Here is an 18,195-nt window from a genome sequence, read left to right as displayed (position 1 = left end):
AGCCAGTTCGTACAACGCATTGATGAATATTGACGACCTCCAACCGGTGATTCACTTCAGTGCATTCGTTGCAAATTCTTTGTAACAAAAAGGCACTATTTTTTTATTTTTCTTACTTCACTAGGCACAAAAAATATGTGCCAATGTTTAAGTTATGAAAAGTGACACACAAGCTCATGACCTATAGTCTCGTGCAGCGCATACAACGACTAGATGTGGAGAGAAAAAAAACTGAGGGAGAAAGTGGGGGGCCGTTCGTTAGTCTGATTGCACCGTCTTCTCTCCAACCTTGTTTTTTTTATTGATGAGTTCCTCTAAATTTCATATGAAGTCAGTCCGCGTGCTGATGCCCGTATTGCTGGAATTTACCCATGGACTAGCCTGTGCCACGGCAGTAGTAGGGCGTATCATGACAGAGCAACGTATGTCGGATTGCATGACTAGAGGTCGTCGTCAGCAAGTGTGCCGACCTGATCGTAGTTACGCTGAGAATGCGGCGCCTTGATGCGCTTTTTTATTTGCATCATTGTTTTAGACAGAACTTGCTTTTTGATGGCAAGGCAGAATGCAGATAAGGACTGCCTCACAGAGGTCATGCGACCCGTGCACTGCCCATGTGTCAATGGCACATAGACGTATACAATACCTTATACAACCTTTACAACTTCACGCGATAGTTTATTCTTTTTATGGCCCGCCTCCTTATTAGTTCCAGAGTCAAACTGTTTCAGCTGTGAGAAATCGGAACATAAGCTTGAGCAGGTCGTGATAGCAGCCACTTAAACCATAGGTAGCCGCGGGTCACCTTGGCTTGCCGAAAACATGGACTAATGGGTGACTTTCGTCACATATGCCGACAACGAACAACTGACTCGGTAGCAGTTGTTCGTGCCCTTTCGGAACATCTCGTCTTGTGCGGGTGACGTGGCAGCGCAATTTTGCCGGTTTGTTTAACCGACAGCACTGGCTGTTCTGCTTATTGAGGCAGTTGTTGAGGGGAGGATAGTGCGAGACACTGTTATATTTCTCACAGGACCGAATCACGTAGGGACTGAGACAGCACAGGGACGGGTATGTTTGCCGGTAAATTCGCATCGATGCACCCTGTGTCGACAATCCTGTTGCAGTTTACACCGTGGTAAATATGTGGAATAAACTTGCCCGAGCAAGCGGGTCAGGTCTCGAACCTAGAAGCCTAGTGATTTACTCGCCTTACCTACACAGTTGATGACGCTTCCACATGATCTAGGCAACTATGCTTCGCGTTGTTATACGTTAAATGTGTGCCGCAATTAAGGATCGTTCTAAGAATCTTGGTGTGCGTATCTTGGTGTGAATACGTGCGTATGTATTTATTAGTGGCACGAGCATCGAGTGAGACTCTTGTTTCTTGCGCAGCACTTTCGGTTCATCTCCTGAGGCGACCGGGGACAAAATTCATAATAAATCGGAAAAAAAATTGAAAGAAATAATACAGTACAAGATTCGCAGGTTTCATTATATTTATGATATCAGAGCATAAGTTTAGTTACAAGTTGTGTTACTGAAGTGTCTGGAAGTATTAAAATCAATAAGAAATCACTGATTACCACACACCAAAGCACAGAAACGTAGACTTTAGACACCCGACACGTGAGCACGACTTTGGAGAAACTGACGCAAATCCGGAAGTAGAAAGCGGAAGTAATTACGTCACTAATGAATTCACGCACAGGAAGGTGGCATGATATTTAACCAGCTAATTAATGAAAAACAGTTGCCTGGCACAGACTGAACATCTGCCTGGAAGAGTGGATATGAAGTCACACCTTGCTTTCTCGCTTCTCCTCTCTAGGGAGCGTAGCCGGCTAGGGAGCGTAGCCCCCTAACTGGCTCGCTAGGGGGCTACGCTCCGCCAGCTGGCGCGCGCTGCGCTTCCTCCTCGCCCGCGTATCGTGCTAGGGGAAAGACGTTCACTCGCTTAAAGTAATGAACACCAGCGTCGAGGTGCGAATGCCACTGAGAGACACCTGAGCGAAAGATTAGGGTCGCCTACCATTTTTAGAGCGCAGCTCTTTGGCGTCCGTTCCTGGGTTTCGCGTCGGCGTCGTCGTCGGCCTCGTAACCAGCTCCGCCCCCCTTTCATCCCCCCAGCGCTAGCAGCGACCGACTGATACCGCTGGATGCCGCTGACGCCGCTAGAGAGTCGAGATAACGTGACTGCATAGAACACCGTCGCCGCCATGCAGAAAGAGGAGGAAAGGGTCCCCCCCCCCCCCTGTTCTTGTGTGGCGGATAGGGTGCTCTTCAGTTGCCGACGCGCCGGTTATTCGTTGTTCCTGAAACCAACTCCGCAGCTGGGGTTGACTCACTATCGGCGTCAGCGGCATCAGTCAGTCGCTGCTATCTCTTCCCTCCTCCCTTTATCGTGTTGTCCGCTTGCTGCGCGCGCTTCTGCCCCCATCGTTTGCCGCTGGGTGTACACGCCGCCCCCCTCCCCCCTCTTCCTGCGAGTCTCCGGTTGTCAAAGCGCCGGCTCGAACTTAATTCCTTTCTTCGCTCCTCCTCCAATGCAACCCCTGTGCGGTGGCAATCAGAGAGCCAGATCGGTGGCGGCGGATCTGTATATGTGCACCGCCCGAGCCGAAATTGCCGCTGCCGTTCGCCCTGTGCGGTGGCAATCAGAGAGCCAGATCGGTGGCGGCTTGACATAAAGACAAACAGCAATTTCCTAACACTTATGCGGGAGAACATCCCGTTCCTCTCGCTCGTAACGCGTCCCACGGCTGTGACAACCTCGCGAGGCACTTGTGTAGATCTCGTCTTTGAGAATCAAGCATTGGTGTACCAAGTCGAACATATATCAGTCTATTTCTCCGACCACAAAGCTTCCTTCATGACTGTCAAGAACTGTTAGTGGAGTCTTTGTTAAAGGAATACGTGTGAAAAATAAAAAAAAATTCTGTGATAGCGCATACATGTGTTGCTCGATTTCTTTGCCTCAATCTATCGAAAAGGTGAAACAGCTTATTTGCTGCGCTCAAATTTCGCATTAGGAAGTAACGTAATCGTCGGCAATTTTTCTTAAAGCGCAGCTTTCTTTGCCTCTTTCTTCGACTTTCCCACTGTTGCTGTTGCTGCTGTAGGCTGATGCTGTCGCACGCCGCGTCGGGGGGTGGTTCAGAGCTTGTATATAGATAACAGGAGCGAGTAAGAGAGGAAAGGCGACGGCAGAAACTCGTTTTCACTCCGCCGCGCCGAATGTGCACAATACCCTGTGGAGCTCCCTTGCCGTCGCCACATTAGCCGCTTGACAGCTGTAATTATCTGTGACTACCCTCAGAAGCATTGCAGAAACTGCAGCACTTCCCTTTCTACTAACGTGCGAGGCCAGAGGCGAAGCAGATAGAGCTGCAGAGAGGAGAAGAGGAGAAGAAGGACACGGAGAAGAGGCAGCTCCCATACAAGAGAGGGGGGAGATGACGTTAGAGGGCAAGGAAACCCCACCACTATACCACAGTGGTTGCGGCGACGCAGAATAAGCTTAAGTTCAAGTTACGGTACGGTACGTTGCCGCTGTTTCTGAAAAATAAACGCCATGCAAATAAGTCAAGCGGGCAACTTATGCAGGGTGCGTAGAAGCAGAGCCGCATTAATTAAAGCGCACCGCAGGGTCCAGGAGACACTACGGAAGCGGTCGATCGTCAAACCAACACTTCTGTGCCCGTCGTGTCAGCTTTGCGGCTATGGCATTGCTAGAGGTCGTGGATTTGATCCCAATCGCGGCAGCCGCATTTCGACGGGGGCGAAATAGAAAACGCATGTGCACCTAGATTTTGGGACACGTTAAAGGACATTACGGTGTCAAAATTAATCCGGAGTCGGCCTCTAGGACGTGCCTCATATTCCGAATGTGGTTTTGGCACGTACAGCCAAATAATCGAATTCAAGTTTAATACTTCTGCCACAATGTGATGTGTCATGTGAGGCAACGACAACGCTCAACCCTCTCAGAGGTTATGAAATATGGCGCACAACGCCTCAGGCAAACACCTCCCTTTTGTGTTCTGTATAGTATGCAGACAAAGGGCAGCGGTGCAGGCAAAGTAACGTTTAGCGCCAACTCACCACTCTCGTATTAGCCTAAACGTTGAAGAAATTAAGATTTAGCGGTCAACATCGTCACTAATTATCGTCAATCAAGGCATCCAGCAAGCAAAACTTCGCTTACATAGATTCGCACAGTGAGTGGGACCTGCATAAATTTTTTTCATTTACATACCCATTTCCTGATTTGTTTATTTACAGTAATGCATCTCTTTAGATAAAAGCCAAGCAGGTGGGCATAAGGTCTGGGTTGATCGAACATTTCCTTTTCTTCAAGAGATTCTGACAGCGAAATCAAAATAGACAACCGACGATATGTTTCCATCATGGTAAGAAACATTGTCGCCTTTGGGACGTGCATGTGTCCTTATGGGAAAAAGTTAACCCTAATTGCCATGGTAATTTAGTTATTGTTATGCTGGCGTCTTACCATGTGTCTGCGGGTAATACCGCGAGTGTGCACCCATCTTCGCCAACTCTTCGCCTATTTCTTGTACTTCGTATAGACTGTGAAGCATGTGACCTTGCGCCGAACGCTCTCCTTCGGGTATTGGCTTGATTCTGAGGTTTCTATTCACTATACCTTCCTACCAAAAAGAAGTGAAAAACAACAATAATGAGCCCAATTATAATGGCTTGTTCCAGATCCCATTCAATCACAGTAGCAACAGACCGCACTAACTGTTGCAAAAAGCACACCATTTACGCAGGCGAAGATCAAAATAAAGCTTTATGAAAGGACTGTGTTCTTGAATAATATGACTGAGAAATGTTTTCGATGACTGTTGCTAACGTCCACACATTGCTAATATTGGTAGCCATTTTCCAGGATTCGGTAGCAGCAAACGATAACATAACCTCTAACAATACATAATTTCTACGCACTGCATGGACGATATCAAAGCGTTATCAAATCTATATAAAAGACAGCTTGCAGATAATACCTGATTTATATTATTTACATTGTATTATTATTATTATGCAATTATACAGTAGAAGGTATTAAGTACAATTATTATACATTATTTCTAAGCTAATACTATTATTTATTTGTAATTTACCTAACACCCGCCATGGTTGCTTATTGCCTATGGTGTTAGGCTGCTAATCACGACGTCGCGGGATCAAATCCCGACTACGGCGGCCGCATTTAGGTGGGGCGAAATGCGAAAACACCCGTGGTACTTAGATTTAGGTGCACGCCAAAGAACCTCAGGTGGTCCAAATTATTCCGGAGTCCCCCACTACAGCATGCCTCATAATCAGATCGTGGTTCTGGCACGTAAAACCCCATAATTTGAAAATTATTTAAATGTTCGTGTTACTTCTTAGGCTTAATAATACATACGACGTCTAAAATGTTCGTAACTGCGCATTTTAAACAAAATAGCATAGCAGCGGTCCAAAACAAAATACGACTTGATAAATTTTGTTAAGTTTAGAAGGCAAAATGAAGCACGGAACAGTACGTTTTCCTCGAATGCATAACAGATGAATGCCACCATTGCTTCCCGTTGGCATTTTATGCATTTTGAATGTTAAAGCATGCACATTTTATGCTCGATAACTTACAACGTGAAGAGCTCCATCTATTTGTTGCACCAGGAGGGATGATCGCTCATTGAGGTCGTGGTGCAGCTTCTCTTGAATAGAACTTGTGTTGACCTGCCGAAGTTAGCTGATATTTCTTAGTCAGAAGTAATTTCGAAAATAACCTTAGAAGCACATACAGATATTCAACTATAAAATGTACAGGACATATATGTCAGCAATACGTGGAGGTGTGCAAAACATCTTTATAATGTCACAACAAGAAGGCCGAATAGCAGCACTGGTCAAGTTGTTTAGCGCAATTGACCATGAGTAGGGAGATAGTTTGCCTTTTGCTTGGCTGCAACCTTTCCGGCAGCATTTTACTTCCTAGAAATGAATAAGCGTTGTTGCAAGCAACGTCAGCACATAAGCACGCATGGAAGGCAAGAAACGTTTAACAATATTAATGAGCAAAAAAAATGAAACACTATCTGCAGCATTCGAACGTACTATCATCCATTCGGTTCATTAATAATTAAACAATTCTCTTAATTTTCTTATTGACATAATTAGAGAAGACAGTTGGCATAGTTCAGGCTTATTACAGACTTCAGACAACATTAACCAGCACGAGATAGACAACGGACGACAGCAAGAAGCACACAAGAAAGAACGCTAGCGTTCCATCCTGTGCGCATCTTGCTCTCGTCCGTTGTCCTTTTCGCGCTTGTTAGTGACGTAACAAGTACGTATTTACTGAAAAAAGACTTTTTCTTCTGAAAGCTAGGGCCGCATTATTGAAATTGGAGCAGAACTTGTGGGGACTTAACTATGGTAATTATTTAATACGAATATTTGTTTGTGAACTGACAGGGGCATATGCAAACGATACACAGCGCGGCAAATCAGCAAAGTGGAAAATTCTGACAGAAGGACGACATATGGGGCTGAAGGTTCAGACACATGTACCTTTGAAGGTGACAACACGTGTACCTCACAAATCACTTGTATCTGACATTTCTAAATTCTAAAGTAATTTCAGATCGCGACGACTAGAGTTGCAAATTCCCAGTTATACTCGATTACATCATTGATGCTATTTCAGGTTGTTAGCAGTACTCTCACTCACTGCCAAAAATATGGCAAATACAGCACACTTGTTAGAATCAACATTAAGCGAACATTGAAACGTTGATGGAAACGCTGCAACAGAATGGCATGGAAAGACCGCTTCCACCAGAGAGCGTCAGTTTTCTCTGTTTTTCGCCAGCCGAACTTATTATTTCCGTATGTCACCACACCACCTATTCCTCTACCACCCCGGACAGCGTTTGCTTCCCTTAGTTGTCACTAGTTACTCTCACACACACCGGCTGTCTCTTCGGCGCGTTTCTTGATCTACCCAACTTCTCTCGTTCATCTTGAGGGAAATATCGGATCCCAACTAACGCCTTTTAATTACCGTATGCTTATGCAACTAAAGACAAGAGGTGTCGCTACAATTTCTACCTGTGAGACCTTTTTGTTTCTGCATAAAATCTCCTATATATATTTACAACTAATGCAACAATCAAATTGAATCTAACATTATTAAATATTAGATATCATCTCCGCGTCCTTGCTACTTAACCACACGGCCGTACTTTTGTGCCTTTATGTTAAGCATGGCTTGTTATTTTCCCTCACTCACTGCACATTTCTTCATTTATTTTCACGTTTCCGTTTTTTCCTCCAAGTTTCTTGCCCCGATTGGTTAGCATCGTAAGAGTACAATTTCGCGTCCTTTACGAATATTTGTAAACTGCGGTTTAGGAATTGAAAGTGCGTCTCATACGCGTTTGAACATAGTATTACTTGTCCGGATATTTTCTCCTCTCTATCCGAATCACTGATCGCGATCAAGGAACCCACATATTTTAGCATACTTTAAGGTAGCAAATGAGTTGCAACCTCACCAACCTCACGGCCTTTGCTTTTCTTTCTTTTTCACTGCTTTGAGAGGCCGCTACCATTCGTGAACGCTTGTTTTTTCGGGAGACTAGTGAACCTAACATTTGTTTTCTGCATATTTCTTTTCAATCAGTAGCAGTAGCTTTTCTGCATCACCCAATACTTTCACGAACATGCAGGAAACAGTTACTGTTTCTTTACTTACTGTTTCAATTTCATGTCCTTCTCGGGTGGCGGTAACAAATATCAGGCTTTCTGCCAATACTTCACTTTTTTCAAGGTTCAGAGTGATATCCTCGTTAAGCCGAAGAACGAGATTGCTTGTAGTCGACCGCTCCTCCACAGCTGTAGGGTACACGAAATATTCCTTTCCTGCATTCGTGTTTTAATGTGGAGAAAACTCGGTTAAAACACAAGACATGTGCTGACTGTAGCCAGGTGATATGAACGTATCTTTGTAGTTGGATAAGAACTTACGGGCACAGGAACACAGAGGAAGATTTAAGAAAAAAGTGAGTGCAATCATATCGCTCGCTGTCCACAGCATATTCTGCGCACCTATGCTATAGGCGAACATGGGCTTTGAGCGTGACATTTGTACGGAGATATCCTGAAAATGGCATTGGGAAATTGCTGTCTACAAGTGTGGGTTTAGGCATATGGTACTGGAAAAGTTCACTAACGTTCCACCGCTGGACAGAGGACTTTCTCTACTTTGGTGCGATTGTAATGACCTTTGAGTATTAGATTCGAGAAGGTCCGACTCTGCCGATCGGGAGGGCATAGAGATATTCATGGCGTCCAAAACATCTAAAACGATGCCTGCGGTGCTGATCTTGAGGAATATTCCCCACTGAATAATTCCTTTGGCAAAATAGAGAAGGATAGAAGATACAAAGGAACACGAGAATGTCCCATCTTTTTTCGATGGATACGTTCTTTGTTTTACTTCTGACGTCGCAAAAGAACAGATTGCTCAATATAACAAAGATCAATTAATGTTGCAAACAAACGCACTTAAAAACTGAAACCTCCTTTTGCGATAAGCAAATAGACATTAGCAAAAAATGATCTTTTCCAAAGTGCACGCAAAGCAGAGGTAACTGGGAATGAGCTGCTTTTTAAGGACGAGTTTGACATCCTTTACACTCCCCGTCAAGACGGGTGATAACAAACTGGTTCTTGCGTGAAAAATACTTCTGTCTAGTCAGTCGAGATATCGTAGCCGGGGTACATAACTGACATGTATTCAGAGCTTGCTATACGCGAAAGAACAAAGGTACGCGACAGCGCTGAAAATGCTCATGGTGACCTGAATTTACCTGAATTACATCTAAGTAACGCAGCATCCCTGTAGGATCTCGCTGTCTATCGGGTTATGCATTGTGTCGAGCCCTCTCCGGGCTCCCACAAACATGCACAAACCAGAGCATGCTGAGACAATGTCAAGAGATGAACAAACAAACAAGCAAACAAACAAACAAACAAACAAACAAACAAACAAACAAACAAACAAACAAACAAACAAACATGATGTTGCATGCGGTTTTGTGGCTCATGCACGCATTAATAATCACATTTCTGTATATGCGATGTCCAACTTGTTTTACGAGATGTATTTTGCATGAATATTCCTAAGAAAATTTCAGCGTTCGATGTAGAGCATAGTTTGCTATACCAAGCTTGTTATAGTCTGGTTTGGCTGTTAGTAGTCAGAAATTTCTATGGGAGTGGGGGGGGTCACGCAGTTGACCGAGGACTTGGAGGCTGAGAGGGGAGAGGGGGGCTGTACGGGCGGCACACTAACACATAAGTTTATGGAGGGCCGTGCGAGCCCGGTGTGCTACCCCCTATTGTGCTACCCCCGTAGCCAATGGCAAGCCCTGGCTATGCCATTGCCCACTGGTGTACAGTTGAGGAACCTTCTTGGGAGAGCCAGTGATGTCTTCTGTAACACTATCCGAAGCCATACAAGCTGCAGTGACGTATTACGCAGTTGAGGAGAAAGCTAGCTCTGGAAAAATGCTCGCTGGGTGAAGAAAATGTTGTAAAGCACCTGTTGCAGAATAGAAAACTGTTTCTGCAAATGAAAATAGTATATAGCAGAATAGTCCTCTAGTAAAAAAATTTCGGATGTTCTGACAATATAGTGAGACAGATTAACAGATTTCGAGTAAGGTCAGATTCGGAGAACGCTGCTAAGCGTTTTGTGGGACTTCTGTTTTATGGATATTTCGGTGGAGTTGTTGAATAGAGCTGATTCTTGGAAAAGTGGCAGCACAGTTGGTTTCCGAGTTAAGTGCGTGAAACAGTATGAAAATAGCGCTAGTAATTTCATACCGACAAGTGCTTGTCTCCTCGACGAAATTTTTAAGAACTCTGCCATCAGGTTACTGAGAACCACCTCAATATTCAGAGACTTGTGTTACAGGTGTCGCGGGGCATCAACCTTCAGACGTGAACGCAGCAGGTTACTTCGGCTTTATTTTTTTAAAGAACATGTTAAGCTGACAATTCTTTTAGCCTGCTGAGCTGCGGTCATCGAGTATGACATGAATAAATCTGCCGCATGGTTAGAATGTATCTTTAGAGGATAAATGACGTATAAAATTATTATTTTATGAGCAAATGGGACTGGGAAGCGCGAAAAGGTGTTTCTTGTGACGACCGCCACGAACGTGTCGTCTGACTTAGGATCACGTGTTGTGCTCGTGACTGAAATAAATATTGCTCTTAGTTTTTAGCGTCGAAATTTAGGACAATGACGAAACACATAAACCGAAAGGCACAAGCGCTATCTTCATACTAAAATTTAATGCCATACACTTCGAACAACTATACAGACGAACGCCAGGAAAAATGAACAAAAAAGGAACCAGCCAATCACATGGAAGAGCTAGCACGTGTACAGTGTAACTGAGAAAAACAGTTTCTGTTTTAGAGGAAGAAACTGATTGTGAGCTCACGGACTCGTAATTGTCATTCGTCATGGCTGCTATATCGACAACCTCGCACGTGCGGCGATCTTGGTCCCGGCTGAGCAGAAAGAACAGCGCACCTGGCAGCTACCAGACACCTCATAACACTGGCGTGATGCGTGGATGGGCCTGGGGTGTTACAGGCGTCGCACCTCGAAACGAGATGGCAAAACCTCAGAATTACCACAACCAGTGAAATCACACTCATACCACAACCAAAAAGCATTAAAGTTGTAGGCCTCAATCCACAAGAAGATGTAAATCCGGCCACCAAAATGCAGCATCCACTTGAACAGAGGGAGCAGACTTTGCATCTGATACATCGAATATGTAACCATGACCGTGATCTCAAGAATGCAGATATGTTCCGCCTTCGCGATTCCCTCCTAAAGTCAAGGTACGGATATATCTCGTCTGCTATACAAACCTACGCAGCCAAGACATCACTCGTCTAGATGCACTTGTCCGCAAAGTGACCACGCTTGTTACCGAGTTTTTCCTGTGCGTAAAAGCTGCTCATGAGCACGAGATGCCACAACACTGGAACCGAACTCATCGCCATCTAGCACTATAGTAAGGAGGAAGTTGCACCAAAAACAGAACAAGGTCACAACATAGTGTATACAGCTGGAACCATGTGCAAACCTGGAAACTCTCCTGATTTTTCTCGCAGACTAACAAAAGCCAACCAATCCTCCAAAGTGTACGGACCGTGCTATAAATCGCAAGAACGACTGCTCCAACCCCACCGTGAAAGAAATGAGAATGTGCAGTATGTTTTCGCAAAACGCAATCGATCTCTGCAATAAATCTGTAGCTTTGTCAAAGCTTAGAAGATTCCTTGCTTGTGCGTCGCAAATTACGCGCGTTAGCCAAACGAGGCGTGTAATAAATATCCATTATTGATTAACTTTTGGGACTCATAGATGATAACTTGCTACCGACACGTAAAACCATGCGGTCTTTGCATACATCTTTCTGTGACTTGATGTCCTAGCGCATAGCTTTTTGTGTTCGCGGATATGTAGGTGTACAGTCGCGATCAATTTGAAGGTGATCGCTCGAGCGGCGACCAAAACTAGGAGCAGCGCCACGTTACGTCATCACCGTCGGTCGAGAGAGAAACATCAGATAGCTCCCCTCTCTCTCTTTTGGTGTTCCCTGAAAAGCTGTCACTCCCGTCACCGTTCACGGCATAACCTGCGAATTCATTTCGATTGCGTTATGAGCTTTTGCGCAGAGGCGTCATTGTTAGCTAAAATATGCATGAGGAAGCGACGCACACAGATCATTGCCATGAAAGGGAATCAAACACAAAAATGTGGCGAGTTGGTCTTGGGGGTGATGGTTGCAACCTGGAAGAGCATAATAGGGTAAGAAGGACGCGCAATTTTTATCTTCGCAGTTCCTAAATCGGCCGCTATGCTGCTTGGAAGGCCCGCCGGTCGATGCTCGCGCGATCACCTTCAAATTGATCGCGACTGTACATGCCTTCCAACCTGTGAACAATAAGATTGAAAATTCTTCTGACACATACCCAGCGAAGGGTGGATGTTGCACTAATTTATTTAGGGCTTTCCTTGCTCACATGTCTTTGGTGGGATACGTACGTACTTTATTAGCGATGGTTTAGTTCTAGACGCAGCGCACGAGTAGCTTCAGCAAAGTTGGAACAGCCCAGACGTTCAATCAGCGAATGCCTCTTTATATAAGCCTTTCGGTGACTTTGTTGTAGCACATTTCACCCGTTTCAGGAACTTGCATGAGTCAACTTCCTCGAAGCAAGGGCCCCTCTTGCATCTTTTCAACACAGGAAGCTTTCCAACGGGAAGCTGCGAGGCCGATGAGCTGAACTTTTTCGTGAACAGCATTTTTCCTTGAAGCATCATGCAACATTCGTAAAATCGTAAAACAAGTCCACAGTCGTTAAGCTTACAATAAATTCGAGAGAGTTGTCAGGAATGTGTTTATTACCATGGATATCCGATCACAATTGTTCCCCGCGGAATGCCTCACCGTAGCTTAGTTCGTTAGCATTTAGAATCATGGCCGTGCTCTGGAGATACTATTGCGCTTGTCTTCAGAAGTGAAGGAGCCTAATTTTTGCTCCATTTTTGGCGTTTCAGAAGTGACTAACTAGGTTCAAAGGATTGTGCAAGCCACATTTTTTAACCGGAAGAGAGCCGTGGTGAACCATCTCCTCGGCATCATCAGTTAGTTTTGCTAGGTGCCGTAGACTTGTGTTAGATTGTGGGCATCACACCATTAGTAAATGAGGTCATTGTCAGGGCCCCGATGAAGGAAAGTGTCGTGCGAAAACGTTTGCTCCAACTTGAAGCTTTCCTCATTAACATACTGGTGATCCCTAGATATCAAGCTTGAGTTTTGAAAATTCTCCTACATATTTTACTGTTTCAAGTGCTTTCATTCCGAACCGTATTTAGCCTGCATATTTCTGCAAATGAGTTCTGCGGAAATGTCCGGAAAGTTCACGTTTCATAAAAGCGAATATTGGTTGACATGCAGCTGACAGATTGCAAATAAGAAACCGGCTTTGTTTCGTTGGGCTGCTGTGAGGTAAATGCATTGGTGGAGATTTAATGTCTAACTGCAACAAAATTTTTGACTGCGTAAAAAGGCAGGTCTCAGATAGTATAGCCACAGAGGCGTATCCGTGAAAAGGTATATGCTTGAGACAGCACTGGCTACATCACCAGAAGCTCGTGAAATAAACTATTTTGATGCTGAAGTTTTTAAAAAGAAGTATACGCCACCACTGCCACTCGTCAGAAATGACGCAAAGCATATAATAATAAGAACCAGCGCAGCTCTTCGGCATGACCTCTGAGATTAAGTAGCACTCGCGGCGTGCTGAAAATCTCGGATGCCATCATCTGGTGTTCTGCATTATATACGCCAACCACCAGGTGCATACGTCGTCAGCTTCAGTGTTATTGAAATATATTCGCAAGAAGATGAAACAATTACTAGTCTGACAGCTTTGCCAAGATAATTTTATATGATATAATACTGATTCGAGGCTAATTTAGTCAAAGGAAAATTTTGTTCCGGGTGGCTTTGGTAATCCATACATTATTTTTTCTTTAAATGCGGCAGCACAGCGGGCCTCCGCCACTGAAGTTCGTGCTGAACTTTATTAAGGAAGAGCATTGCAAGAAAGAAGTGATTTGACAAAGAGGCTTGCTTTATTATCGTATTCGTTGCAGCTAAGTGCTTGAAATGCTAAACCTTGTCTATCTTTGAAAAACATACCTTAGAACACTGTGCTCCACATGCTTTCGACCAGCTGAGTGAAGTTCAGGAGGGCAAGGACGACTTGATAAGCAATATATATATGAATGTTTTTTTATTTTATTTCATAATACCCCTAAAGGCCCCCGAAGGGGTATTACATAGGGGGTACCGATACATGAAAAAAATGTGAGCTTTGCGCGTTACGGAAAAAACAACTGAAGTACACAAAAGTTATACAAAATTTTTACAAAAGAAAACACAAAAGTTATACAAAAGTACGATATTTAGCAAAATACACAAGTAAACAATATACGAAATACATTAGGCAAGTGAAACTCGGATAGAAAATACAAAACTGTCAGAGAAAATAAATTAAGGGAATTAAATAGGTACAATGTAAAAGAAGTAAAACGGGGTGTTGCTCTAAACTGCTTCAGTTGTCACGTTAACAAATTAATGAGACATGAATCCACTTGTACAATGTGCACGCAGAATGGTAAGACAATGATCAAAACAATATATACACTGAACAACGTATGAAGAAACGGTACATAATGGATATTTACATGTAACTATTGCGTAAAAGTTCCTGAAAGGTTGCGAAATCGGTTTGAGTAGCAATGTGTGATGGTAGGTTATTCCATGCAACAATTGTTCGGAGTTAGCTGAGCGACAACTGATGCGTTTTATCTTGAAGATATGGTCTGTGCGTGGAAAGAAGGCTGTCGCTGGTTCGAAGATATGGTGAAGGTGCGGATGATGATAAAGTCTGTGCAGCAGTGAGAGGCGGGCAATTCTGCGGCGATGAGATAAGTCGTCAAGCTGAGCGCGAGCTTTCAGTGCTGAAATGCTAGTATAGGGTGAATAATCAGAAAAAATGAAACGGACGGCACGGTTTTGCAGTGATTCGATTTCTTGGGTGATATACGTTTGAAAAGGATCCCAGATGGCTGATGCATACTCGATTTTGGGGCGTATTAATGTGATGTATGCTAGTCTGCGTAGTTTAGCTGGAGCATGCTTAAGGTTGCGTTTGAGGAGGCCTAAAGAGCGGTTAGCTGATGCCAACGTCAGGCGGATGTGATGATGCCACGTTAGATCAGACTGTAAGTGAACACCAAGGTACTTATATGAAGTTGTAAGTTCAATTATGTTGTTAGATATTACATACGATGTTGGAATACGGTGGTTGCGCCTAGTAAATGATAATAACTTCGTTTTAGCTGTATTAAGAGTCATCAACCATGTTGAACACCATGAGTTAATAGCGTTAAGATCGGTTTGAAGGATATCTTTGTCATTGTCGCATGAAATTAATCGATATACTACGCAGTCATCGGCAAAAAGTCTGATGTGGGAAGACACACAGTTAGGCAGGTCATTAATATAGATTAAGAAAAGTAAAGGGCCAAGAACGCTGCCCTGCGGAACACCGGAGGTTACTTTGGTATAGGAGGAAGTACTGCTGTTAACAGACGTATATTGTACTCTGGATGAGAGGAAATCCTTAATCCATCCAATAACGGTTTGGTGTATGTTAAGGTTCATTAGCTTCAGTATTAGTCTATGGTGAGCAACGCGATCGAAAGCTTTCGAGAAATCCAGGAAGATAGCATCAACTTGAAAGCCTAGGTCTAGGTATGAATGTATGTCATGTAAAAAGCCGGCTAACTGTGTTTCGCATGAATAACCACGACGAAAGCCATGTTGGTAATCAACAATAATTTTGTGCTCTTCTAAGTAGTTATTGATTTCAGTATACAAGATGTGTTCAAGTAATTTACAAATAGTACTAGTTAAGGAGATGGGGCGGTAATTTAATGGCTGAGTTCGGTCTCCGGACTTAAAAATGGGTATGACTTTTGCCACCTTCCAATCGTGAGGAATAGTGCTAGTTGATAAAGACTGCGAGAAGAGTGCACATAATATAGGTGATAAACTAGGTGACAAATGTTTTAACACTTTATTATTAATGCCAGTGTGATCAGAGGCGGAAGAAAGTTTAAGTTTATTTAGTAAAGAAAAAATACCTGCTTCGCTAGCAATTATTTCTGACATTGATATGTTAATGAGATTGTCAAGGGTTGGTGAAGATACGGTGTCTTCCTGTGTAAATACAGATGAAAATGCGCTATTCAATAAATCAGCACAATCCGAGTGGTGGACCATATCACCGTGCTCATCAACTAGTGTTAAATCGGGATAGCTCTTCGGGTTTATTACGCGCAAAAAACGTTGAGGATTGTTAGTGAGCATAGAATATAGGTCATGGGCAAAGAAATGTCGTTTAGATGATTTTAGCAGTGACTGATATTGCTTATCGCAGGTCTTATAACGGTGCCAGGAATCTGAGTCGCGGGCTTTATCGGCTTTACGATATAAACGCTTTTTCTTATTATTAAGGCGCCGAAGCTTTACGGTAAACCACGGGGCTGTCGGGGTGCAGGCTATTTTGGTTAGAGGAACGAATCGATTAATTAGTTCAGTAAGAGTGGTTTTAAGTTCAGCCCAGTTATGTTCGATGGTTTGAAATTGGCATCTATTGAGGAAATGTAAAGAGAAGTCAGATAGCGCGGAGTTTATGCTGTCAAAATCCGCTCTATTGTAACATCGGATGTACTTATCAGAGCACGGACGTCGTGGAAGGGAAACTGCAAGACTACCTGTTATGATATCATGGTCAGATAGCCCATCTTGATGAGTCAAGTCGAAGCACACGTCACGATCAGTGGTTAATACTAGATCTAAAATATTAGCGCATGTAGCCGAAGATCGCGTAGGACGGGTGATAAGCTGTGTTAAAGAAAAGTCGAGACATGACTGCAGGAAAGTATGGGCCTCAGATAGGTAGGTTGCTGTTGAAAGGTTAGCCCAATCAACTTCGGGGAAATTAAAATCACCGAAAATTAGTACTAGAGATTTAGAAAAACGAACAGTAATGATTTCAAGGAGCCGTTGGAATTCACGAGAAAACGTATTGCCCATGTCAGGAGGACGATAAAAAGCACCAATGATTATTAGGCCTGCTTTATGTTTTATGGAAACCCACACACACTCTAAAAAAGTGTCAAGATGAATACGTGTGGCGAAAAGATTTTTTTGCACTGCCACCAAAACGCCACCACCTATTCGATTTGTCCTGCCACATCGAAAGTAGTTAAATGAAGTCCAGCCTTCCAGAATGCAGGTATCGGGGACATTATCGGTAAGCCATGTTTCAGTTAGTATCACTATCGATGCTGAACATGAGTCAATGATGGATGATAGCTGTACTGTTTTAGAAATGACACTTCTTATGTTTGTGTAAAGAAAAGGAATGCGGTCTTGGGCATCATTCTTCCTCGATATCGGTTCAGTGGATTGATGGTTAGTGTGATCACATGACACTCGTCATTCTGTAGCTCTTTCAGACACTGGCTTTGCGAGTTTCTGATCGCTATCCCAGATATAAACGTCATTATTAATAAACAACTTGTTGAACACAAGTCGTACACGATCGCTTTCCTTTCGTATTGTTTTGGAAAATAGCAGAAGGTTGCGGCGTTTATTTCGCACTGTTTCAGAGTAGTCGCGGGAAATGCTAAAAGGTTTACCTTTTGGTTTGTAACCATAGCCAAGTAGTGCATCAATTTCTTTGTCATTGGAAAACTTTGCAATAATCGGTCGCTTTTTATCGTTAGAGAAACGACCTAATCTGTGCGCTCTTGCTATTGAGGACACTTTCATACCAAGATGATTGTCGCAAAATTCCTGAACCAGGCGCTCAGAAGTTTCCCATCGTTCGTTCTGTTCAGAGTCAGAAAGCCCGTAAAATAGTAAATTGCACCTGCAGGAGCGGTTTTCTAAATCGTCGACCTTATCTTCTATTTTGGAGATGCTGAATTCGCGAGTTGGAAGGGAGTGCGCATTAGCCTCCCCTGACAAAAGCCCTGAAGTTATCTTTCGCTCGAAATCATCGAGTTGATTCTGCATTTTAGAAAAGCGTTCTTCGCAGTTAAGTGCTACTTTCTCAGAAACATTGGACAGAATTTTAGTTTCAAGTTCAGAAACACGTCGACTTAGTTGGTCTAGGTCACTTTTTATGCCGATATGGATTTGTAGTACCTTATTAACAGATTCTAAAATACCTATACTATTAGAATCTAGTCTCTGAACAGTGCTGAATACAAAATCAAGTTTTTCTTCTTGTGGTTTAGTCATGGGACCCGGGTTTGCCTCTACGTCGCCCCCAAGCAGCAAAAGGCGCCATAGATGCAAGACACAATCACAAAAACACTTCATTGAATCGAGTGGCCACGACACCGCTAATAAGAACACATCGTTGTTTATTCCATGATGTCACAAACCTGATAATAGGCGTTGTTACATTATCACCCAGAGAAAGTTATTCTTT

General features: G+C 43.5%; 1 protein-coding gene and 1 long non-coding RNA gene across 3 annotated transcripts in view; one reads left to right on the top strand and one right to left on the bottom strand.

Moving 5' to 3' along the window:
• The window catches only part of LOC142564313 (venom metalloproteinase antarease-like TtrivMP_A), a 57,678-nt gene extending 49,515 nt beyond the window's left edge, over window positions 1–8,163 (bottom strand). For both annotated transcript variants that reach the window (XM_075675264.1, XM_075675265.1), the window contains exons 1-4: window positions 8,047–8,163; window positions 7,775–7,941; window positions 5,659–5,751; window positions 4,517–4,673 (exon numbers count right to left, since the gene is read on the bottom strand). In XM_075675264.1, coding sequence (XP_075531379.1) covers window positions 4,517–4,673; window positions 5,659–5,751; window positions 7,775–7,941; window positions 8,047–8,146 — 517 coding nt within the window. In that variant the 5' untranslated portion in view covers window positions 8,147–8,163. The remainder of the gene's footprint in view (window positions 1–4,516; window positions 4,674–5,658; window positions 5,752–7,774; window positions 7,942–8,046) is intronic.
• The window catches only part of LOC142564315 (uncharacterized), an 89,499-nt gene that overhangs the window by 51,688 nt on the left and 19,616 nt on the right, over window positions 1–18,195 (top strand). Inside the window, exon 2 of the long non-coding RNA XR_012824545.1 lies at window positions 4,288–4,415. This is a non-coding gene — a long non-coding RNA (uncharacterized LOC142564315). The remainder of the gene's footprint in view (window positions 1–4,287; window positions 4,416–18,195) is intronic.

The sequence above is a fragment of the Dermacentor variabilis genome, chromosome 11, assembly GCF_050947875.1.
Source record: "Dermacentor variabilis isolate Ectoservices chromosome 11, ASM5094787v1, whole genome shotgun sequence".
Lineage (NCBI taxonomy): Eukaryota > Metazoa > Arthropoda > Arachnida > Ixodida > Ixodidae > Dermacentor > Dermacentor variabilis.
This window is presented reverse-complemented; position numbering and strand designations above follow the sequence as displayed.